Source organism: Talpa europaea, assembly GCF_964194135.1.
Source record: "Talpa europaea genome assembly, chromosome: 1".
Taxonomy (NCBI): domain Eukaryota; kingdom Metazoa; phylum Chordata; class Mammalia; order Eulipotyphla; family Talpidae; genus Talpa; species Talpa europaea.
The window spans coordinates 23,662,885-23,688,075 of NC_140073.1; the positions used below are offsets into that span (position 1 = coordinate 23,662,885).

A 25,191-nucleotide genomic window follows, 5' to 3' on the forward strand; every position below is an offset into this window, starting at 1 on the left:
TTATGCCTTGTAAGTATTGAAATTATGTTGTGTTTTGCTATTTTATGCAAAATCACAAGTTCAGTGGAACTGAAAACTGGAATAAATAAATATATTTATGCTAAATATATCTTCCTAGCAACATGAGAAAATGAAACTCTCTTTTCTGAAAATCCAACAGTATTCTTATTTTAATATTTCTTCATTATCACCTTATGTTCATTTAGTACCTATATACTTCAATGTTATGCCTGCACAGTGCTTTATTTGGTCACATATTTCCTCAGTCAGCTATGGCTTCAAAGGCATTGTTTGCTTCAAAAATTAAATGTACTGTAAAGGGAATATTTATCTGTGTGTATATGTATATGCGTATGAGTGTGTGTGATCTCTGAATATATCCCATATTATGAAAATAATTCATATGGTATTACTTTGAAAGTGACTATGTTAATCTTGATGTATAGTTTCTAATGTTTTGCTTAGATTGTCATCAAATTTTGGCCCTAATTCATATATAGAGATGTAAAATACTGGTGGTGAAGATAAATTACAATTCTGGGGAGGGGAGACCACTCAATATATTACTTCAATTTATCTTTGCCTATGTTTTTTTTGTTACATTTTTTCCAAAGGTATTATATTTCTAGATGCATTTCAATAACTAAAACAAATATAAAAATCTGAGATTTAGACTTCCGCAGTCTTTCTTAAAATCATATTTCATTTGTTGTAAATTTTGACATGAAAACTAGAAATAATAATAATGTATACATCATAAAATTACTTTGAGGTGGTGATATTAAAGTACTTCAAATGTTTGGATGTGGTCTACTGGAGATGTGTATGTAATTTATTATTTTTGGCTGAAAATTATGTTACTTCAGGTTCTTGGAAAAGTGGATACTAAGATGGGATTAAATGTGTAGGGATTTTATTAGAATTCTTACCAGAGAAAATGAGGAGAACCTTGGATAAGGCTAGGAGAGCTATCAGACTGAAATGTGAGTGGAGGATAGAGGAAAGGAAGATTAGATTGCTGTGTGGTTGGAGGAAGGTTCGGCAAAGCTGTTGGTATCTTTGACTTAAAGAGGCCATCAGAGGAATCCTGTGACTCTGGAATGGACTTGCATTAGCATCTTCAGTCATTGCTGCCAACCTGGTGATAAATTTCAGAGCACAGTAACTGGGAGTCTTGGTCAATTGAACTCCTGTAATTTAGAAGTCTGTGAGACACATTCTCATTGCTGCCTCAAAAAGTATACTTGACATCATTCTTGTTGCCAGCCTTTTCCCAAGTGATTTATCAAGTCCTTTAAAATGTCCCTGTTTTCAATTGCCTCTTCCACCATGAGTGGATAAGGATACCAGACTCTTGAATGGAGCTAAAGGCAACACTTTAGGTAATTCTGGATGGAAACACCACCCTTTCCTTCTAAAATATTTGTCATCTTAGATGAGTTCTAGAAAACTATTAAAAAGCTGGGAGTATTTGAGTTGGCAGGAATAAAAAGTGCTTATACCTTTCAGGTTTCTTGGTAGGTACATTGCAACTCCTCTTTTCACATCAAGATGTTTAACTTTGCTTACAAGTTCTCATATCTTTTCTAGTCTTTTTTCATCAGTCTGGGTTAATTTCAGTTCTTCACCTGCAAAGCACTGAAGCCTAAGAATGAAGAAGAAATTTTCAGAAGTTTAAAATACCTATTTTCATCTCCCTGCTCTCTTTCTGGTTCTTCTTAGTAATATTGCTAGTTAGAAGATTTCTTAGTTCTAAATTTAAGCACTGACCTAGCATGTCACATGCCAAGATGATATTCCTATGGTGTACACATTAACAAGTGTTCCCTTTCTGATATCACTGCCCCAGGCAGGCACCACAATAGGGTCTACCAACAAATGACCACACCCTTACTTTGGACATTTGATAAGAAGGGACGTGCTGAAATAAGGAGTTGAGATTTCATTGTTAGTAGTGGTGCTTGTAAGATAGCACATATGGTAGGAAGGAAATGTGCAGCTATTTTACTGACTTGGTTAAAACAGATTGTTTTGGGGGAAAGTATCAATAAAACTAAAAGTTAATAAATCAATGGCTATGAAAAAGAAAAAAAAAAGTGACTTTGCTAGCATAGAGCCACCACCCTTTGTGCTGATTTCAAGTGACAATTCATTGTTAAATACTCTGGAGTCCTCCTTACTAACATTAGTGGACTGAAGGCCATGGAGAATTCAGGCCAAAAATTGAGCTCATCATTAGAAAATCATGGAGGTCCTTAAAGATTCATTTGTAATAGCCGAATTACAATGCTCAGATTATATGATTCAGAATGTACATCATCACTGTGTATATATTTTAGAATGCACAAACAAAAATGTTTTATGCTGACTGTAAATCATCTTGGGGATTTAACTAAATTCAAGTATTGCATGAATGTATCATAAAAACATGACCAAACTTACCTACCTGTTATGCCAAAACCTGCTGTGTGTTCATAAAGTGGTGTGCTTTGCTTTCTTTCAGAAATTTGGTTTGTTTTCGCATCAGAATACTTAATTCTTTTTTGCTACCTTCTGCTCATTTGTCACTCTCCCAAATTCTGTACAAGTGTCACTTCCGTGCTACATTTCCACAGAGAATGAAGAGTAGAATGTGTAGGCTTTCTGCTGCACAATGAGATGGTGCATTTTTTCAATATATGCATATGTAAGCCTTCTTTTGTGAATGGGACTGATAGGGTCAGATAATGTTTAAAGGGAAAGGCTTTATGTCTCTCAGGCCTCTATGTTTCCACATGGGTGCTCCCACACACACATAGATTGAATTATGAACAGACCCATTAATGCTGGGATCACAGAAGGTCAAGTTTTGTCTTCTTTTACCCCTATTCACATTGCCTTTGTAGAGAGACGGGAAAAAGGGATTTGCAGGAAAAAAAGATTCATGATGAAGAATTTTAAAGAACATTTTTCTCCTTTTAGCAACATCTGTGATACAAAAAAAAAATCATATTATGTAAAATAATTCATGAATTCTAAATTATCTACCTGATATGGTATATGAATTATCTCTAAGGGTGTTTATATAGGGTTTTTTTAAATAGGGTTATCTTTAATGGTATCTTTTATAGGGTTATCTTTAAAGGTAACATGTTATTATAATAAGTGAGAATTAAAAGTAGCACTTTGAGGATAAAAGACCATATGACTATATGAAGTAACATAAAGTTTAAGTAATACAGGATGTAAAGTTTACCAGAATATCAGTGGCCGGATTCTTCATATATTTTCTTTTATATTTAAGATATAAGTTAGTGTTTGCTAGTATATCTTTATTTGATATTTTTAAGTTATTAGAAGAAGCAGGTGAAATTGGTGTAATCACACTTCACATAAATTAGCAGATAATCGTGGGGCCAAGGAAAATAGCAAAGCCGAGAGAAAATTTTTTTAAGTTATGAAGAAATCATAGGAAATGAAATTTTAAGTCTTTAACCAATAGTCCTTTAGAATACAAATGACATCATCAACTGTATGGTTGGTTGATTTCTGATGTCACATGAAATATCCTATCAGTGAAAGCCTATAGATTGTGACAGTAAAACCAGTCATGTGTAAAAATGCTCTCAAATCAAAGCCTGAAATTCCTCCTTATGTGTGCATGTGTGCATGTATGTGATTTGCTATGCATAGCATAAGGGGCAGTACTATAAAATTAAAGCATTATCACTGGCTAGCAAAATAGATTGCAAGAAACAAAGTGTACTTTAAACACTATGTAAAATTATACCTCCTTGAATCATATGATGCTGGGGATAGGTTAAGAAGGGATCAGTGTTTTTCAGAAATGTAGTATTTTTTATTTCAGTCCTTTGGTTCTTAAATTTTAATTTTGTCAGATAATTTTAAGAGCAAGTCATTTGTCCTGTTTTGGTCTATAGCTTGGTAGAGTAGATACTAATGGCCATCATTTTTGAGGACAATACTGCTTGAGGCTCGTATGGTGAGGATGAGATTGAAAGCAATGGCTAACATTGCTCATCATCCTTTCCATATTTTAAATGTTATAACTTTATAATAGGGTTAACAGCACTATGGAAAGCGTACAAATTCACCAGAATGTAAGCAAACGTCTTGAATCTTGAATACCAAACTGTAGACTGTAGGGGCTCAGTTGCATACTTTAATATGTTATTTATGCTAGATTAATTTGGTAGCAGTAGCAGGAAGAGTTAGAGAAAGAGAGATCAGGGATGGGGAGACCACTCAGTAGATATTTTGGTAAGATAAGTGAGGGGTGGAAGGAAGAGGACTTAGGCTAGTGTATTTCTTATAAGAAAGGAAAAGGAGAAGAAATGCATGTAATTAGAATAAGGTTTGGTAAACTACAGGATGGTCAAATCCAGACCATTGCTTGTTTGTATAAGTAAGTTTTATTGGAATTCAGTTGTGCCTATTTGTTTACCTAATGTCTGTGACTGTTTTCAGAGTACGACTAGGGGTCAGATAGTTCTAATGGATGACCTATAGCCCACAAAACTAAAACTGTTTATTATCCGTCCTTATAAATAAAACGTTTGCCAACTCCTTATTTAGAAAAAAGGATTGCATAGAAGCTGACGATTGATTACACAGGGACAAATAAGAGAGATATGGGAGATTAAATAAAATAGGAATAATTTAAATGAAGTAATTTAAATTTAAATATTAATCAGTTTTTTTATACATACATACTGCTTCTAAAGTTCTTGGGAAAAATGAAATGTAATTGAAGACATAGATAAGTAAATTAGTTCAAGATGACATTTGTGTCTATATAAAGTAGAAAAATAATAAAGTCATATGGAAAATAATACAAACTTGCTTTCATTGATTCCCTAAAATTCTCTGTAGGAGGATAAATGTCATATATTTAATGTCAGAGTACAGGATAGGGCAGATATTTTTAGCTGTGAGAGAAAGAGGATGAAGTGTGAGTACATGAGAGACTCTTTTGGAGAAAGATCCCATTTTATCTGTGTACATTGAAGTGAGATGGACAATCTTTGTAGCCAATAGTTTCAAATTTTTGTCTTTTTCATGTGAAATAGGCTTATATAAGTTAGATAGGCTTATATTGGTTAGATAAATGAGATTCTTTAATCTCATTTAATTTTTAATATGATATGACCAATGACCAGTGTTATTCTTCATTAATGGATGAGGGTTTTTTTTGTTTGTTTGTTTGTTTTTTTTGTTTTTTTTGGCAGGGGGGAATGAGGCTTTTGGGGAAGCCCAGAAACTTTTTTTGAGTATGGATGAGGGTTTTATTATGTGTTCAGTGTCTCTGCCAGTAAATAGGAGAACCATTTAACCCAAGAACTCAAAAATCCATGCTCTATTCAGAATTATTCATAACTCTAAACAGGTCTAATTTGATCATTATAAAGAGCCATGAGGGCCTTCCTGGAGGCGCAGGCAGTTGAGCGCCACACTGTGAAGCTGTCCACAGCCTCTGCAGCACGGGTTTGATCCTGGCAGGCCGGCAAGAATCCCGTATGGCAAAGCAGACCTCCTGTCTTGCCTGCTGCTACCCTCAACAGTGTATTTCGTCAGTCTGCCTGTTCTGTTCCCCACTCTGTCTCTGGTGAATCCTCTCACCCTCCTGTGCATCTGGCCTGTACCCCGGTTCTTGTATAAAAATAAATAAATCTGAAAAAAAAAAAAGCCATGAATAGAGTGAATTTCTGCTTTTCATTTCTTTTTCTCACAACCATTCATAAATCAGTGTTTATATAAGAATCTAATCTATTGGAGAAAAGATAAGTTTACATAACACAATAGTCAAAGAATGGTAATGATTTTTTAATTTATATACTATATGGGCCAAAACATCAATTTACTATTTATGTTTCTCAGTATATCTTTTTAATTATCCATAAGTCAGTTTTATTTGTCTGTTTTAAATAACACTGATTAGAAATTGCAAAATGTAAAAAAAAAAGGGTACTTGTTTCTAAGTCATTGCTGTTTCTGGAAAAAGTCTATGCTTCACTCAGAGATATATATTCAAAATATTTTTTAGAACAGAGTATTATCTTTGAAGTATGTGTATAGTTTTGGAAAATTGTATTTATGAAATTTGGAAAATTATATTTTCATGATTTGGAAATAAGAAAGCAGATTAATTTATTTAAAAAGCCAACAAAATGTTAACAAATTTAATGCATATTTAAAAATTTCAACATAACATACAGATGACAAAACAAAATATTCTGTAAAGGAAGGTACATAAAATTAAATTGTAGTTGGTATATATGTTGAATTGCTTAAAGTCTTAGGAAAGTTTTATTCTGTTAAGGAGGTTAAAAGTCCTTTGCCAACTATAATCTTTACTTCCTTTTGATTATCTATACATTTGTTTGTGATAGTAGTTTGTAGATAGTAGTTTATAGTAGATTGTATTTTCATCAGTCTAGCTCTGTAATTTTTCCTTCTTACTATTTGATTTTATTTTGCAAGTAGCATCGTGTTTTATATGCTCCTTTTCATATCCAGAGATACTTTTCATTCATTAGTTGTAAATGGCTACCTGCTCCATATTGCTTGAAGTAAAAAGGTTAGATATATTTCCATAAATAAAATTTGTTGATGAAGGAATGTGTATCTCTTCTATTCTCTTTACTTAAAGATTTATACTCAAATTCTTGTATTGAAGTCATTTTCCCTCCATCAGACTAGGTACTCAAAAACTAATAGGTGTGACATCAACAATTACTTCTTGCTAACAACTCTTGTAATTTAACCCCTTCAGGTGAGCAGGCTGATTGATGAATTGCAGACAGCTATCAAATGCAACAGAGGTCATCTCTCTAAACTTGGCCCCCAATTACAGGCTGAGCAGGAGCAATTCTCCTCTTATGTCTACCAACACATTAAGAGCCTTCCAGCAAACACTCTTATCCCAGGAGGCTTGCAGCTCAAGGTGGGTGTCATTCTGTGACTTTCTTTGGGTTCAGCCAGAGATGAAAACACTGTGCTCTGTTTGAAGACCCTGGTAACAATGCCACTCAGCTTGAATTTCTTTTTATGTTGTCTTCCTCAAACTGGAGTCTGGCTTACAAGTGCTAATATTACCATTCAGGGAACATGTTTTCAAAGAAAAGACAGAGGCTTTTGAAATGTGGATTTATAGATTTTTAACTAGTTTTCAACTCAGAAAAATAATTTTAATGAAGAAATTTAATCATGTGTCTATTTGCAAACTTTATGTGTATGTTAAAAACCAGCTTTTAAAAATAACTTATTTGGAGAAGTGGGCAAGCTTTAATAATTGACAGACAGTGGCAATAGGAATTAGAGGTGAAAGACCAGGTGACTGATTGATGTTCAAACTACATTTTCAAGGAAAAGAATCTGTATTGGATAAGTGTGACACATGTCTGAGTTCACTTGGTAAAATCAATACTTAAAAATACACTGGGAAGAAAGGTGAATTGGTTATTTGTCAGGACAAGATAGCTAAATGTCCTAGACTACTCTTTGCTATTGCATCTTTGGAAGAGAAAAGGAATAACTCATTCTTGACTAAAATGCTTTATGTATTGAAAGCTTAAGGAAATTAAACACTGTTCACCATAATAGAGTATCCATGCTAAGTCTGTCTAGTAAATATTGTTTTTATCATTTCATATCTCACATTTTAAAAGACTATAATTAGTAAAATTTGAATTACTCAAAGTATAGCTCTTTTCCACCTAAGGAATCATTACTGCAGCTCTCCATTTCCTTTTGATTATATGTACATTTGTATGTGATCGTAGTTAAAATAATTTTGTTTTCATCAGTCTTTAGCTCTATAATTCCTCTTTCTTAATATTTGATTTTATTCTCATTGTGTTTTTTATCTATAACTGTTTTTGTTATTAAATTATATTGCTATGTTTGTATTTGAATGAGAATATTACCATGTATAAACTGCCCTTTTTGGACATGCAATTCTATGGTAAGCACGATAATTTATTTCTTATACTTGGTGTTAGTTAGCTAAAGGTTTAGGAAGTGATATTCAAGACATCAAGGTCAAGGTTTTGATAGTAGCATTATTTTTTTTTCCAGATTCCTGACTTGGTTATAGATCCACTCCACCACTTCTTTCTCTTGATTCAGAGAGGACCTGGAGACAGGGAGTGTGGCTGATTTCATCCCCACTAAATAGTTTTTATTCCTTATTTATAGTTACACATTGACTTGATAGAAAATAGTTAACTTTAGGGTCTAAATTGTTACTCTCCCATATTCCCCTTTTAATGTGCATCAAATTTTTTTTCATAACAGTAAATAAAAGGGGAAATTTTTATCTGTAAAGAAGCCAGCTTGCTGTATTTGTTTGGACTCACTGTGCTGTCTAATACTATAGTAGGCACTAATTATGTATAGTTATTTCAATTTTAAATTAGTAAAATATAGTCAAAATAAAAATCTAATACCTCAGTGTTATGCTCATGACATTCCTGGTATTAGCACTAAAAATTGAGTGCTCAATCCCAGGCAGAATTGGATGATTGGTTGCTCTCATCTTGTCTCAGAGGTCCTCTGCCAACTCCAAGGTGTTCTCTTTCTTTATGATTACTTTTACTGTTAAGTACTCAGTCTCATTTGCTTCTCCCTCCTTTCTCCCTAATTTTCCCTTTTGGAACATCCAATTTTTTTTTAAGATTTATTTTTATTTGTATATACATACAAGAACTGGGGTGGAGCCATAGGTGCAGGGGTGGGGTGGGTGAGAGTATTCACCAGAGACAGTGGGAGCAGAACAGAAGGATTGACTAAAATACACTGCTGAGGGGAGCAGCAGGCAAGACAGAAGAGGTTTGCTGAGCCATGTGGGTTAGCTCCCTGGCTGGGGATTGAACTCATGCTGCAGTGGCTGGTGATAGCTTGATAGCACTGAGACTTTAACCCCTGCACCATCAGGGAAGCCCCTGGAACATCTAATTTTTTTTTGAGAATAAATTCTTCTTCCCCTATTCCAAGAAACCTGGATATCAGTCCCATCCTCAGACCTTAAAATGTAATTTTCAGTCCAGGCTGCACATTACACTCATCTAGAGACTTTTTAGTAAACATCTATTCCCACCTCTAATAGAGGGTGCCTTCCTTGTAGCCCCAAGTCCAATGTAGATTCCTCTGTTTTACTGTGGGTAAGGACCATGCCCTTTCTGGTTATGAACAACGTGATCACACCTATGACAAGTACTGTGTAGAGTGTTAGATAATATGTCAACGAACAAATATATGTTGCATTTATAACTTAAAGTCAACGTTTCATTTTGATCTTAGAAAAGTGTCTGATAAAAACTTAATTGGGATGGTCACCTACCTAATATTCTCTATTTGATGGTTTATGTCACTCTATTGAATATATGTGTTAATCCATGACTCATCTTCAAGAACCAAAATATTTGATTGTAGCTGTCCTCAGCTTCTGGATAAATGGTATTCATTATGGGAGTAGAGGTAACCTGGGGATACTTACATATTGTATATATTTGCCTTCACCTTTTCACTGAGCTTTACATCCCCATTATATCTTTTATACCTTGTTTCCTAAAAAGGACACACTCTCTTCCATTTTTGCCTTATTCCCATTTTTGCAATCTTATGACATCATACAGTGCCAATTTTATTAGATAAGGACTGAGAATAGCTTAAGTAGCTTAAGTGTGGTTATCCATCCCTGCTGTGGGAAAATTACTTTTTTTTTTTTAATGAAAACACAACAACATTGGAGAAATTTTAGGAAAAAAATTCTGTCATCCCTTAAGATGATGTAGTACATATACATACATGTGCATAGTGGAATGCTATCCAGGTGTTAAGAAATATGAAATCTTGCCACTTTCGACAATGTAGGTGGAAATGGAAGGGATTATGCTAAGTAAAATAAGCTGGCGGGAGGACAAATTCTAGATGATTTCATTCTTATGTGGAGTATAGAGAAATAAACCAAAGGAACTTACAGAACTAAACCAAAGCACAGTCTAGAAATGACTGCAGAATTGAAGCCATTAGAAGAGGGTGTATGGGAACCGAGTGGTATACAATAAAGGAATATGGGTGCTCTGGTGATGGATGTATTATGGTGAGGTACATCTGAGGAGGTGTGACCCTATTCTTCTGAATCCTGTACAGCGCTGTAAACTAGTGTTACCTAAATAATAATAAAAAACTTATCATTTTAAAAAATATTTATGCATACAAGAACTGGGGTACAGGCCGGAGGTATGGGGGGTTGAGAGGATTCACCAGAGACAGAGTGGGGAACAGAACAGGCAGACTGACTGAGATACACTGCTGAGGGGTGCAGCGGGCGAGTCAGGAGAGGTCTACTGCGCGATATGGGTAGCTCCCTGGCTAGGCTGGGGATTGTCTGGGGATCGAACTCGTGCTGCAGAGGCTGCAGACAGCTTCATAGGTTGTGTCTTAATCCCTTGTGCCACCAGGGAGGCTCAAAACATTTTATCATTTGTAATCACATTATTCCTCATGACCATTCTCACCCTTATATATCATATCCATGTGCTCTATGTAGTCATAACTATAGTGGGTACTTTTTGGATTCTGGTACATTCTTTTGCCATCACATCATAGAGCATTTTAGGTTGATAAGATTTCTTTTTGTTTTTATCTTAATGGTAAAACATTGAATGTGTACCATAATTTATGAAACTCTTCAGGCAACAAGTTTTTGAAATAATTTCTTACTATTCTAAACCTTCTCTTACCCTGTCTCCCCTGTCACCGCCACCACCCCCAGGCACTATGAGAACATCTGCTAGAGCTATGGCTCAGTGGCTTCTGCTTTTCCAGTCCTGTTCTTTCCCTGCAACTCCTCCTCCTCTTCATCCCCATGGAGATGCTGTCAGAAATGTTAGTGTTTTCCTGGGAGAGCAGGAAAGAAAGGATTGATAGGAAAGGATATTAGCAAATCTGTAGGGGAAGGTGGGTGGAAAAACTAGTAGGAAGGTGGGTAATTGTGACAGAACTGATGAGAAAGAGTGTAGGATGTGTGAGGAGGTGGGAGAATGCACCGGGAAATGCGTGGAAGATGGGGACAGGGACATTCTTTCACTGGAATTAGTGCTTTTCACACACAAATGGTCAATGGTGCTCCGTGGGTTGTCTTCCATTTGTTGCCAGTAGAGGCAGATCATTAGAATGGAGGCAATGGAAACAGATTCTGTGGCACCTAGAGTTTATGAAATTTGGGGGAGAAGAGCCTCTTAAAAATTAGGCCTGAAAATCGACACTTATTTAAAATAAGAAAGTCACCACAAATGGAGATTCACATCCTATCTTCTGAGATTTTGTTTTAGACAGCATATCAGAAATACATAGAAATACTCCCTCACTGCTCTCTGGCTCCCCCTCCCCACTTAGATAGCTCCCAGCAACTTCCAACGTGTTCAGGAGCCAGAACAAGTAAGGGTCCTGAAGCTTAACATTCATTAACTTTACGTAAATCCTCTATGGCTGGGAGCCAGAGAAATATGGTAGGAGGGCTGTGATTTGGAGACATTTGTAGTTTATTTTTATATTGTTTTGTTATAGTGTTATCTTATAGCATAAACTGTGCATCTAACAGTTTTCATTCTACCAGTGATGGAATGAAAGATTTTAAGTGAATAATCCAGAAAATCTGCACATTATCAAGTACATGTTGTCTACAAGTTATTATGCTAGGCTCTGTGGAAAGACACAGAAAAGTCCAAAATACCTTCTTAGCTCAAGCCCATGATTGTTTTCATTAGAACAACCAGAATAATACCATATACCTTTTGAAGACAATGAAATTACTATGTCAGTCTTTTTAGCTTTTTACTACAATTTCATCAGTTAGTTTACACTCTTGTCTATATTTAGAAAGTGGGGTAATTTGGTTGATGGCAGAAAAGATAGTAACTTTTATTGGTGAGGCTCTCTTGGTCTTTCCTGTGCTGTGGCTACTTGAATTTGCTCTACTAAGAGCACCATAAAGCCATTTGAGATTTGCATTTTATTTTGTGGTAATTAGAAAAGTTTACTGTTCTCTAATGGGGTAATTGTGACAGAACTGATGAGAAAGAGTGTAGGATGTGTGAGGAATTGTTAATACGAAGCTTATATAAGTATTCAGAAATCTATGGAACAGTTAAATGGATAAAAGGAGATAACTGAGATCAGTAATCCTAAAATAGTGGCAAGATTCTTTTTGGGTGGGTTCTAAATGCATATATTATGTCCTTATTTCGATGTACATTCCTTGATCTTTGTCTTTCTGTTTAACTGCTTTTCCCGTAGGTGTGTTTACACTTCTGAGGTGCTCTGTTATTTTTACCTAAGTGATTTGAGTAAACAATGGGAAAAACAGATATAGGATAGGTTCTGATACAAGTTTGAAACATGCTAACTTGATGTTCTTTTTTTAAGGAGTAGGGCTAGGTAGTGCTTTTGAAATATTCAAGGTAACTATTGTGACTTCAAAGTGCATTCATTAAATGTTGGGCAAAATATGATGGGCAATTGTCATATTAAAGGCAAAGAAACTTGAGATGCTATGAATACCTTCCAGCACCTCACAGGATAGCTGTTAGCAGTAGGCACAGAAATCTCACCTACTCTTTTTCCAGAGCTCCTTTCAGTCCTGCCTTGTTTTTCTTTTCTTCTTTTTGTGACATGGGGAGCAGGGCCTGGGGTGCCAGTGTATTTTCCCTAGTCTGTTTCCTGATAGGCATTTGCAGCCAGGTATAAATCTCTCTGTGCAGGATGATACAATCTTCCCCTTCTAGACCTGCTGAAGAGAAAAACTGTGTCTGTATCAAAATCAGGGAAGAGCAATTGGTGGGGCATCAGCTCCCATGCAGAGTCGTTGTAATGAGACAGGCTTTCTCTGCACAGTCCTGACAGCCTAGAAGGTGCCCAGAGAATTGCCAGGTGGGCAGTCAGCGGGGAAAGTCCACGGGCCAGAGCTGGATTACTGTCCCAGCAGTTACTCGAACTAAATGCAACCACTGAACCTTACTGCTGCAGGCACGCTCTCTCTCTCGGGGAGATTGTCCTTCTCCATAGCAGTTAATTTGCTTTTACCTCTCAATTAGCTTTATCACAGAGTGTTTGAGATGCTCCAGTCGCTGATATTCTCTTCCTACATATGCTCCCGTCCCCTGGATTGCCTACTGACATCTATGTTAGCCCAACTCACCATGAATATTATTAAGCAACAATTTATCATCTGAATATGGAAGCAGATTCAGATTTTCTACTCAGTGCAAATGAAGTAATGATGCATTTGCACCTACTTAAGATACCTACAATTTCAATAATGTCTTATGACAAAAGTAAATTATTTCTTAAAATAAAATGCACTTCTATAGACAGTAAATTTTTGTATAAGTTTTAGACACTGAGTACCCATTCATATTAGGGGGGAAATATGTTTATAGTCATATTTGATACAAAAAGAAATGAAATAGAATTAAATAGAATTAAACATGCTTTCTACAAAGAAATGAATAGGATCTCTGAAGCTGAGAATTTTGAGAAGTTGCATGATTTGGTTCAAGTAAAGTCTTCATTTCTCCTAGTAAAACAGAATTTAAGGGATGTGACTTTGTTTTCTCATCAAAATTTAAAAAAAGCCATTACACTTCATGCAAAGAAATATGTGGACCCTGGGAACTTCCAAAAACCTTTATTTACCAAGTTCTGGTATGATTAATCATATTGTATATAGCTACTGACAGGATCCAGATACCTGATATTTTAATCCCAATTAAATCAAATTTTAGGTATTAATTAAGACAAGTGAGAGCCCTGTTTCCAGTTTTCCTTGAAAGCTTCTTATTAATAAAGGGCTTGTTGAAATTACTTAGCTTCAAGCATGGAAGGCAAGCAAATTTATCTTACCACTGCTTTCTAGGTAATTTTGAACATGTTCATATGTGGACGAGTGAGAACTGTAATTGGATACAAAGAGAATATGTTTGCAGAACCATTCACTTTGTTGGGATATTTTCCTTTGTCAATAGATGCAGAAAAATTGAGTGGGAGAGAAGTCCTTTAAAAAATATTGTAACGAAACAATGAGATGTCATCATAAATGCTTAAAGAAAGGGAATACAGGCCCACCCACCATGAAGCAAATAAGGGCTACCTTGTGGGACTCTTCTCAGGCCCCTTTTCCCCTTAGTCCATTCTCACCTGCAACCCCAATTCAGACTGCCAGGTGCACCAGGTTCTTATTACCACCTTTTTTTCTAAACATGCCCCTAAGAAAAAGGCATTCCATACTTTCTTTCAAGCTAAGAGAATTTTCATAAGTTTTTTTTTTTTTCCCTTGGCTTAGTGTTTGTCCCTGGAATCACTATATAAAGTAAATGAAAGTCTCCCCTGTGCCAAACCAGGATGGTGGCAGCCCCCTGGTTTGATTCACTCACTTTTCAGGTTTGATTCCCACTGGGGACTAAAATCTCCCACTCTCACCCACTAACTACTAGACCTGCTCCAGGTCCTCTGAGGGATTCCAAAGAGCTGAGGCTGAAAATCACAGCCTCAAGGATCAACAACCAAAACAGCTGAATGTGGGCCTCCCCTGGTGGCATAGCAGTTGAGAGCTGGCTTGCAAGTCTGCCCGCAGCCTCTGCAGCGCCGGTTCGATCCCCAAAAAACAAACAAACAAAAAAACCCACAGCTGAATGCCATTTTCTCTGAGAGCTGAGGTATTATAATTGTGACAAAGGAATAAATCTCTTACCAGGTATTGGCATAGTGAGAGGGGAGTTATTTTAAAGTCAGTCTGTTGGCTCACCCCCAAAATCCAACTCTGTAGGCAGTTACCAGTTATATCCTCTAAGTGGTAAACTATGCTGTAACTTACAGAAGAAATGTAAAACATCTCTTTTAAAATTATTTTCTTAAGTCTGCCTTTTCTGGCCTTTAAAATCTATTTGATTTTTTTGTTTCATGAACCATTTTGACTGATTGAAGTTTAACAATTATACAATTTGTTTTCACATAAGTGCCTTTTTATTTTGGGGTAAAATACACTGGTCATTCATAACCTGTTAAATACTACTTACAGACATTTGTTAGTCATTAAAATACTTTTCCCTATATGTATTATGAACACACTAATTCATTGTTTAAATTTTCATTATCTAAGTCCTATAATTCTTATATTTGCTTGTGATTATCACCTTATCTGAATTTTAAAGTTAAATATGTTTAATGTTATTGTATATTATGCATTTGAGAAAATACAGAAAATGGATACATTAAAAACTGACTTGTGCAAAGTAATTAAAAAAATTGTCTTGCAAGTCTATAGAATGAAAAAAATAAAAGTAAGTAAATTTATTTGATTTAGTGTATATAAAATATTCAGTTAGTGCTGGGTTTCTGTCTCCAAAGGTGGCTTTGAATTCTGACTGGATAAAGATTTTTTCATGACTAAGTAACTTCTCACATAGGAAAAATAGTTCAATTTTCATGTTCTTTGACTTAAGTAAAAAAAAAAAAATACTATGAAATTCTTTCCTATGCCATTAAAAATTGTCATATTATTAGCGCCTCTAATACTAGATGTCTGAATACACTTTGATATTTGAAATTGAAAACATCCTAGGACTTGATTTCTGAAGATCTCCCTGCCCTTATGAGTGGATTTGGCTGGGGCAAGTCATTTAACCTCTCTGAGACTCACCTGTAAAATCCAGTTGCTCTGAGTATTGAGTGATTTGATGTGTGTGATTATGAGTCCTGCTCCCTCAATTACGATGCACGTGTATTGTGGATACTGCTGAGATTCCCTATTCAGACCTGAGATAACCACCCCTCCAGCCCATCCCCACCCCTCCAATTGCCACAGCTACTTCCTTATGGACAGTTGTCTTTGGTACAAAGGATCTGCTTTCCCAAGATTAGACCCACTTCTTGGGAGGGGATCGCTTACATCCAACATTTAGTGGGCAGACAAAGCAAAGGCATGGCTCTCTTGCCTTCATTCTGAACAAGGCTGAAGGACCATCCCAGCTCTAGAGCTCCCACTAGAGGCTTCTGCTGCAACTGCATCAATCCCATTTCACCTTCCTCTGCTGCCTCCTCTTCTTTCACCTCACCAGTTGCTGCTGACAACATTCCCCAGTAAACTTCCTGCAGGTAAATTTTGGTAACAAAGTCTATTTTCTGGGTACCACAATCTAAAACAATGTGCAGGTTAACGTTATTTCAACATGCTTAGTTATATTCACTTAAAATATGTCAAATAGTTTTGTGTGGCTTTTCTGTATTCCTTTTCTTCACCAGACCTCTACTAGTAAATCCTGTTACCATAAGGCCTCCCAACTTTTGGCTGCATGCTGTGGTGTCATTTTTCTATTACTGCCTCTTGACAGCATTGCATCCCGAGGTATCTGAAGCTTAGGTGTTTGGCCTTCCACTCACGCACAGAGGAGCTTCCTGGGTGGTCTGCCCGGTAGTTATGGAGGGTTTGGGAACCTGCTGTTCCCCCCACAGCTAGTTCTTAACCAGACTTATAGATGGCATTAAAAGCTGGGCAGTGGCACCAAACTAGCCTTACAGAGTCCTTGAAGGGATGTCATAAATATGCCAGGCAAACTCATCAGAGAATCATATTAGCTCAAAACTTCCCATTCAGGTAAACATTCCCCAGTTTTGTTTACTATTTCCATAAAATCTTCACAGTAAATACACAGCACTTATCACCTACTACCCTCTCAAAGGTGTATTTACCATGAAGTAGATGAAATTTAAGCTTCAGTACTTCTTCCCTGTGTAGCCCCCTTCCAGAGCCCTGGGAGAGGCTCTGGTGATTTAGTCACATGGCCACATGTTTCTGTAAAATATCCCAATGTAATATATTTTAACTATAATTGGTTAAAACCATTGTCTCTTTCTATACTCCTTCCTCTCAATCACACTTGCCCTTGCACCAGGTGGTAATTAAGGGATCCAGGCATTTTTGAGGTCTGGCTAAGAGGAAAATGAGTTTGGGATACATTGAATTGGGTGAAATGGGCTATAACTAGTGGTTTACAGTCACTTTCCTATATAGTCAGCCATCCTGATGTGGGAAGAACTTCCAGAAAGACAGCTACTCCTTGCTAGCCAGAGTGTATTGCTTCCTGATTGTGCACTAAAGTGCCCAGCACCAAAAGTATGTGGTGAGTGGAAGAGAAACATGTAAAATTAATAGTCAACTTATTTGTAGAAAATTCTTCCATATTTCACAGCTCACATTGTAAAGATACCTAATTGTGATTTTCTCAAATTTGACATCTATCCTAACATTTTTCATGCAATCAAAGACAATTGGGCCAAAAAAAGTGTACTGGGTAGTTAATCAAATATAGTGTGACTTTTATAATGCTTTTGCTACGTGTGAGCCTATTAATACGAGTAGTCATAATTTCTTTTCTCGCTTTGTTTATTTTTAAATATTTATTTATTCATGCATACAAGAACTGGGGTGTAGACCAGAAATGTGGGAGGTGACAGGATTCACCAGAGAGAGTGGGGTGTAGAACAGGCAGATCTACTGAAATACACTGCTGAGGGGAGCAGTGGGTGAGACAGGAGAGGTCCGCTGTGCCACGTGGGTTGCCCCCTGGCCTGCCAGGAATCGAACTCATGCTGCAGTGGCTGGAGATAGCTTGATAGTGCTGTGTCTTTAACCTCTGCACCACCAGGGAGGCCTCTTTTCTAGCTTTAAATGAATATTTCGTATCTAGTTTTACATTTGTAATTTTGCATTCTTTTTTTTTTTAAAGAAGTCCCATCAAATTGTATAAACTTCAGAACTCCCAAAATGACTCATGCTCTATGATTTACTTCATGTGTATTGTTCAATAACAGGAATTGTATTGCATTGGCTTAAGCACTTCAACAATGGTTGGCATATGGTAGGCACTCAACAAATATTTGATGGTTGAATGAATTGATTACTTAGTAAATTGCAGTGAAATGTAGGCGTTACTTTAATTTAACCCTGTTCAAGAATTGCAATATTGATTTGAAGAAAAGTGAAGACTAAATAGTGTGTGCAAACTACCCTCCCAAAACTTAGTACTTTTTATAAATAAGTGCACAGAAGTACATTCTTAGTCTTATGTGTTTCTTCAGTAGTTGTTAGCTACCATGTTTTTCAAGAAGGTTAAACAGTTTTTAAAGTTCTACTTCTTGGGACCCAAGACTAGCCCCAGCTGACTTTTTGCATCATCCTGCTCCAAGGTTGAGAATTTAATTTTAGAAACAGGGAAATGAGGCTATGCACAGGGCCACTGGGAAGCCAACACAGTAGTTGGTTTTTCTTTTTCTTTTTCTCTCTTTTTTTTTTTAAGATTTATATTTATTTATTTATACAAGCACTGGGTACAGTCAGAAGTGCAGGAGGGTGAGAGAATTCACCAGAGCCAGAGTGGGGAGAGCAGAACAGGCAAATGGGTGAAGTACACTGCTGAGGGGAAGGCAGGAGAGGTCTGCATGCCATGTGGGACACTCGCCCAGCGGCCCGGGATTGAACCGGCACTGCAGAGGCTGCGGGCAGCTTCACAACCCAGCGCTCAACCGCTGCGCTACCAGGGGAGGCCCAGTAGTTGGTTTTTCTTTTTTTCTTTTTAAATATTTATTTATTTATTTATACAAGCACTGGGTACAGTCAGAAGCGCAGGAGGGTGAGAGAAATCGCCAGAACCAGAGCGGGGAGCAGAGCAGGCAGAAGGACCGAAGCACACTGCTGAGGGGAGCAGCGGGCGGCAGGAGAGGTCTGTGGGCCATATGGGACCCCTCCTCTGGTGGCCGGGGAGCAGCCAGGATCGAACCTGCGCCGCAGAGGCTGTGGGCAGCTTCGCAACCCAGCGCTCAGCTGCTGTGCCACCGGGGAGGCCCATAGTTGGTTTTTCTTAAATCAAGATTCAGACAGCAGAAAATTATTTTCTATTTTTCTATATCTAGTCAAGTGATCACAGAAACTCTGGATAAAGAGATATCTTTGTTCAGACATTGGACAATAGAAATAAAAGTACTCATTACAAAGACAGAACAAAGTAATATAACATTTGGATTTTTTAAGAATATACATAGTAACGTAGACCTAAAAATTAGAACTGAGTCTTAAGAAAAGCAGAATCTCGTAAGATTTCAGTTGGAGAATTTTTATTTTGTAGACATACAGAAAATAAAACCAACATTATATGAATGACTGCTCATAGAAGGAAAGGAGAACATTTCATTTAAACACCTAAACTTAAACACAAAAACACCTCTTTTTGAGAACACATTTCTGGACATGGGAGGGAAGACTTGTTGGAGAGAGTGAAGAAAGCAGTGAGCTAATGAAGGTCTGACGTCTTGACCAAATCCTATTTCCTTCTTAGCCTGGCAGTAAGCACTCACACTGCTATTTTCTAGAATATTACTTGCTGCATCTGATTCCATGTCTTACAAGTCTTGACAAAGGAATATCAATGAGTTCTCCAAACCGAGACAAGATTTGTCAACACTAACTTTACAGAATGCATACCATCTGGAATTGCACCATCTTTGCTAAAAATCTCTGTTATTTTGTTCCAGATTAGGTCTCTTAAGTGATTGTTTGGATGATGATTCTCCTCCTGCATTGTTTCGCATAGGCTTGTAGGCCACTGTTGGGTTTATAAAATTCTTTGTGAAAGCAGAAAGAGTTCTTGCTCAGAAATTATATTTTTACTTACAAAAGAGGCTTTAAAAATACCCACTGGGAAAAGATACTGCGGGGTATGAAACATCATTGTACCCAAGGAAGACAACTGTACCACCTCCGCTGGACAATCAGAACCACGAAAAGCACCGAAGGGAACAAACACACATTTCTTGAGCATATTGCCCTTTAAAAAAAAAAAATTGTGGTTTTGTGTTTTTTTTTTTTTTTTTTTTTTTTGCAAAAGCCTAAGGAAGTGTCATTGAAGCACATTATTTCTCAAATGAGGCTAGGACTCATTAATTAACTTTCAAACCATCTCAGAAGTAGAAAAGATAATTTTCTATCTTTTTAGACAAAGTATTCTCCCAAATTATCTTCTCTAGAAATAAATAAAATGGCTACATTGCTGTGTCAGAACATGAGGAAAAGAACTTTTGAGAAGAAAATAAATGGAAAAGCCAGAACTGAAATTATTCGTCAGGCTTGCCTCCCTTCTCAGCTTGTGAATGGCACACCCCACAAGGACACTCAACGTGGTCCAAGGGAGGTGTTCACTCCAATGGATTTCTCCTGTCAGGACTGATTTCTTCAGATTCTTCTAACCTGAATATTTGTTAACCTTCCCCCCCACCCCATTGAGTGTGTTGCACCATGTATTCTCAATGACTTGTTGCATATATGTAAATATGCACTTAGAATGGATGGCTTTCATCTTACTATTATGCAATAAATCTGTCACATTCAATTTTTTTGCAGTAAGATGAAAGATGAGTTGAAAACTTACATATTTTAAATATAAACCAATCTTTTCTCATGTAATTTGTGGCTTCATGTTTTTCAAGAAGAATAATGTGAGCTGGTTAATTGATTGCTAGTTGACCTTCTCTTGACACTTTGTCCCATTTAAACATCGTCTGTAGTTAGTGATTTCCCCTTTAAGATCCATGTTTCCTTCTAGTTTCAGATTTTGGGAAATGCCTGTCAGGTTTAAGACACTAAAACCAACAGGAGAAATAAGGAACTTTTTTGTACTGTTTTAGTTTCATTGCCACTTACTACTTGCATGTATTCATACAGGTGACCTTGGTTTGTATTGTTTCCATATGCAGGACTTTCTGCTGAAGGAGTACCATGCAAAGTCAGGACTACCTGCATTTATATATGATGTATGGGTATGTGTACATCAGCATTTGTATTTATTTGTGATTTTGAATGCATTTATTTTTCAGATATTTGAAAATGGTAAAGACACTGGAGAGATATCTCTTTGTATCAGCAGAAAAGATTTGGGGTCAAATAATCCAACTCAAACTGGAGATATGATGGAAAGAGTAAGTTTACTGACTATGACTAATTGTCTTCCAAGTTACTTCTAGTTAATTTAGACAATCACATCTTTGAAGTTGTTTTGAAAAGATAAGACATTTGCTGATCTGTAAAGGTTGATAGTTTTTAGCTTGATTTCCAAATACCTTAGGCTCTCAGCTTTAGTATAATTCCTGGCCTCTTAATAGCATCTTAACCTTAACTATGCTTCTTCAATTGGAAATCTTTCTACTCTGGACTCTGGGATTGCCCACTTATTTACCCTTATGATGTGATATTCAATGAAGGGTATATTCTGGGTATAGGGTATTTTTAATAACTATGCTAACCTGCAATCTTGGTCTTCTGTGCTCATGGGAGCAAATCCAAATAGTTTATCTTAGGAACTCTTACCTTCACCTACTTTCTAGACATTTGGAATGTTTCTTGGGCAAAAACAGCACCTTGAGGGTCTTTACTTTGGGTCTTTGTCTCAAATAAAAGGATACTGAAGCCCTGTTGTTTACAAATTGGGTTTATGCACCTGAGTGCATACCAGTATTGGGGACTGTTGCTTGCCCTTTGTTTAGAAAGTTGCTCCTTTTTCCCCCCCTTCAGTTCAGTACCTTCAGACTTACCTAATCTTGGTGGTATCTACTGCCTTTGCAGTAGTCACAAAAGTTGCACAGAGTTAGGACACTCCTCCAATCATTAGCTGGGTCCCAAAGAAATGGAAATGCTACCTTGATTGATTAGGGAGAGAAGGAGCCAGATCCTTGACAGGTTTCTTTTTACCACCACGCCCCTTACTATACAAATTGCTATAATACAGGAACCTTCTAGAATTCACCCATCTTCCCTCTTTTCACATTTGAATATTTTGCTTTAGGGTTCATTTTAAAATTGAAGATAATATTTTTATTGTTATATATAAAGATAATATTTTATAGAAAGTTTTATAATATTTCATAGAAAGTTCGTTTTTTACATACTAAAATTGATCTGTGCTTTGCTACTAAATGCAAGTAAATTTGGGGGAAAATCTTGCAATTTGGGGCATGATAAAACTCTTCGGGAAAGTACTCTGATACCCAAGCGTGACTGTTCCCTTGGTACACGCTTGTCTCAATCACTGGCCTAAGATGTTTCACACTCTTCTGAGGTCTCTAAACAAATTCTTATCCTATAAAGAACTGGTGATGATAGCTTTAAAGATAAATGGGTGAAGATTATCACAATTTTTGGTCACCATAACCCAGCCCTAACCAATGACCTAGAGATGAAAGGCACTGAGGCCTTTACCTCCCGTAGGCTGTCGAATGCTCATCTTTGAACACCTAAAATGCAGTCTGTCACCAAGTTGAGAAAATAGAGATTACAATGCAACTCCTGCGAAAGTGAATTTGGTTAAGTGGTCAGGTGTTCACATCCCTTCTCTACCACACACCCCTGTTCCTTGTGTACGCATTTCTCTCCTGGATCTAGCCTTAAATCTTTCTTTCATCTTTTTCCCCCATACGAAAAGGTGATGGCTGTAAAACAAAATCACTGTGATTTTTAAAATGATCAACATTACATGTCTTCTGAAATAATAGCAAAGCTACAAAAAAATAAGCGGAAGGACTGAGACCACACAGAAATAAATGTAGGGCTTTGTAAACACAATCTACAGATTTCAAAATATGCTTGTGGGTCCAATGATAAAACAAAACAATGCATATTTTTACTATTCTAATAGTTGTGCCTAAGGAGAATCATCAATAGTCAGTATTCGTAATCAGTAGTCAGTTAGCTATGCTGGATGAGAAGTATTAACTTCAATGAAATGAAAAATGTGATTTTTCAGCCTTTCTGAGGCTAAAAATTTGGTAATGTAGAACTGATAAAACAAGGTAGATCTGATGTAGTCGGAGTACAATTATCTCTAATCAGAGCAAAGCATAACTTAGTTACCAGTTGAAAAAAATACCTTACTTGGTGAAGGGTTTATAGCCGAAAGGTAAGAAAACCCGAGACAAATGACAGGATTGAATTTTTCTCTTCTTTCCTCTGAATTTAGCATTTCTCAATGTACCTTCAATAGGAAATAATAGGAGCCAAAAAGGAAAAAAAAAAAAATAAGGCAGCCTGAACAGCAGATAGGCAAGAAAAGGCTACAACTCTATCTGCATCCCTGCCGAGATTACAGAGTAACAAGAAATTGAGAGACACAGGAACTGACAAGAGAGAGAAGAAAAGGAAGCCTGTTAGAAAAACTAGGAAAGAAGAGAGTGATGGATGGTGTGGGCAGAGAGCAGGCAAGAAAGAGCAGAAACCTGAACACTCAAAGGTGATAGATAACGCTGAAAAAATATCGTAAAATTTTGTATGCAACACAGTTAAGGTTAGATTTACTTTAGATTTGAAAGATGGCTAAAATTAAAAATATCTTGATAATTTAGAGACCCTAATGTTAGAAATGAACTTCGGAAATGCTACTATTTCAAATATTAAATGACAACATTTCATACTTCACACTTCAATTATGTCTTATTCACAACTTGAAAACATTCATTATTGAAAGTGCTTGCAAGCTTTTACAGGGCCCTTAATTAAATTACATCCAGGAAGAGTTCTTCTCAGTGAGCCGATGTAGGCTGAAAGTCATTATTTTTGCAATCCCATAAGTGGTTGAATTACTCCACCATTGGTGATCTGAGGTTAGCTGGGGATGGGGAGATTGCTGATTGTAAAACTTGAACGTGCTCTGGAAGGACCCTACCCTAAGATGTGTAGCACAGACTAGAAAAGCGTAACCCTTATCAAAGAGGCTCGTTCCCGTGTGTAGAAAAGCTAAATGCTCTTTCTGTAAGACTGTCACATCTGCTTTCAGTCCCTGTGCCAAAGGGTCAGAGCTCAATCACAAGCCTGTGGCACCCCCTGCTGGTTAAAAGCCCGTGCTCATTTTGTTACTTTACACTGAGCTAAACATTGCCGTCATTTCACACTTCTTTTAACATTCTATATGAATTTAATTATCATTTGTTTGGACTTCATTTGTTATAGAGCCTTTTTTTTTTAACAGATGTTCACAGTTTAGGTTATGTCTTCTTTCTCCTCCTCTTTTTTTTTTTTTCTTTTTTTTTTTTTTTCACCAATAGTTACTTCTCAAGATTCATCAAAAGCTTCAAGATTCTTCCAGCAGCCCACCAGGCCTCAATTTTTCTTCAGCCCGGCTTTATGATGAGCATGGTCAAGAAATTAAGAATCCGCTTTTGCTGAAGAATGAGCAAAAAATTTGGGTCTCTTATGGTAAAGCATACAGGTAGGAGCAAGGTGTTTATTCTCTGTTCTCAATCTTCTTAGGGACAAGTTAATTTTAAAAGGAGAGTTGAGAAGCAAGTAATACCCCTTATGAAAAAAATTATTTTTAATTCAAACAAAATTTTAGGGGCCTTTTTTTTGTGCGTGTGTAAGGCAGTATTGTTTGTGGGATATGACATCTTTCTCTCTCTCTCTTTCTGACTTTCTGTCTTAATGCCTTGTCATAGTTCTTGAAGTCTGCCTGTCAGCACAGCAAGTGGGATTTGTTCATGTCTGAGTAGTCACCTTAATGATAGCAGATGGAAACGCCACGGGGGGCGCAAGCCCATCACACTGTCATTGTCGCACACTGCCCTGACCTGCTTCCACTCCTCTATTTTTTTGTCCCTTTTTAAAGGAGAAATGGATGGTAATTGAAAAGGATCTTAAGCAAGATTTATGAAGCTGTAGACAACATGATTCCCCACTATCTCTCTATGTTTTCACAAATAAAGTCTTAACCTTTTAAGCACCAATGACAGCACAGCTAAAGATAAATTGGTAAAGCTTGTAAGCCCTATCCTATCAAAGTTATATTCCTCAAAAGCGCCTCATATTATACCACAATAATTACTGGTTATTGCTGAGCATTGTGTAAATTTTAGTAGATTGGTAAATTCCTGCATAAAATTATCTGCATTTCTGAGAAAAGAAAAGAAAAAGTCTGTAGGCACTGATGAACTGGGCTGTTGTGTGGACTAGCTTGGAAATGTATGCATATTTTGACAGGACACATCCAGATGAACTCTGAAACTGCTTGTCAGGAAACTTAACATGCTTTTCTCTGTACTTTTGATTTTTTTAAGGCTCTTTATCTTTAGGACAGAAGAGGGGACATAATTTTGCTT

General features: G+C 36.7%; 1 protein-coding gene across 1 annotated transcript in view; it reads left to right on the top strand.

Moving 5' to 3' along the window:
* DCDC1 (doublecortin domain containing 1) overlaps positions 1-25,191 on the top strand; it is a gene marked incomplete at its 5' end in the record, with an annotated part of 338,819 nt that overhangs the window by 138,958 nt on the left and 174,670 nt on the right. Inside the window, 3 exons of the mRNA XM_084250604.1 lie at positions 6,773-6,943; positions 20,926-21,027; positions 24,142-24,305. Coding sequence (XP_084106730.1) covers positions 6,773-6,943; positions 20,926-21,027; positions 24,142-24,305 — 437 coding nt within the window. The remainder of the gene's footprint in view (positions 1-6,772; positions 6,944-20,925; positions 21,028-24,141; positions 24,306-25,191) is intronic.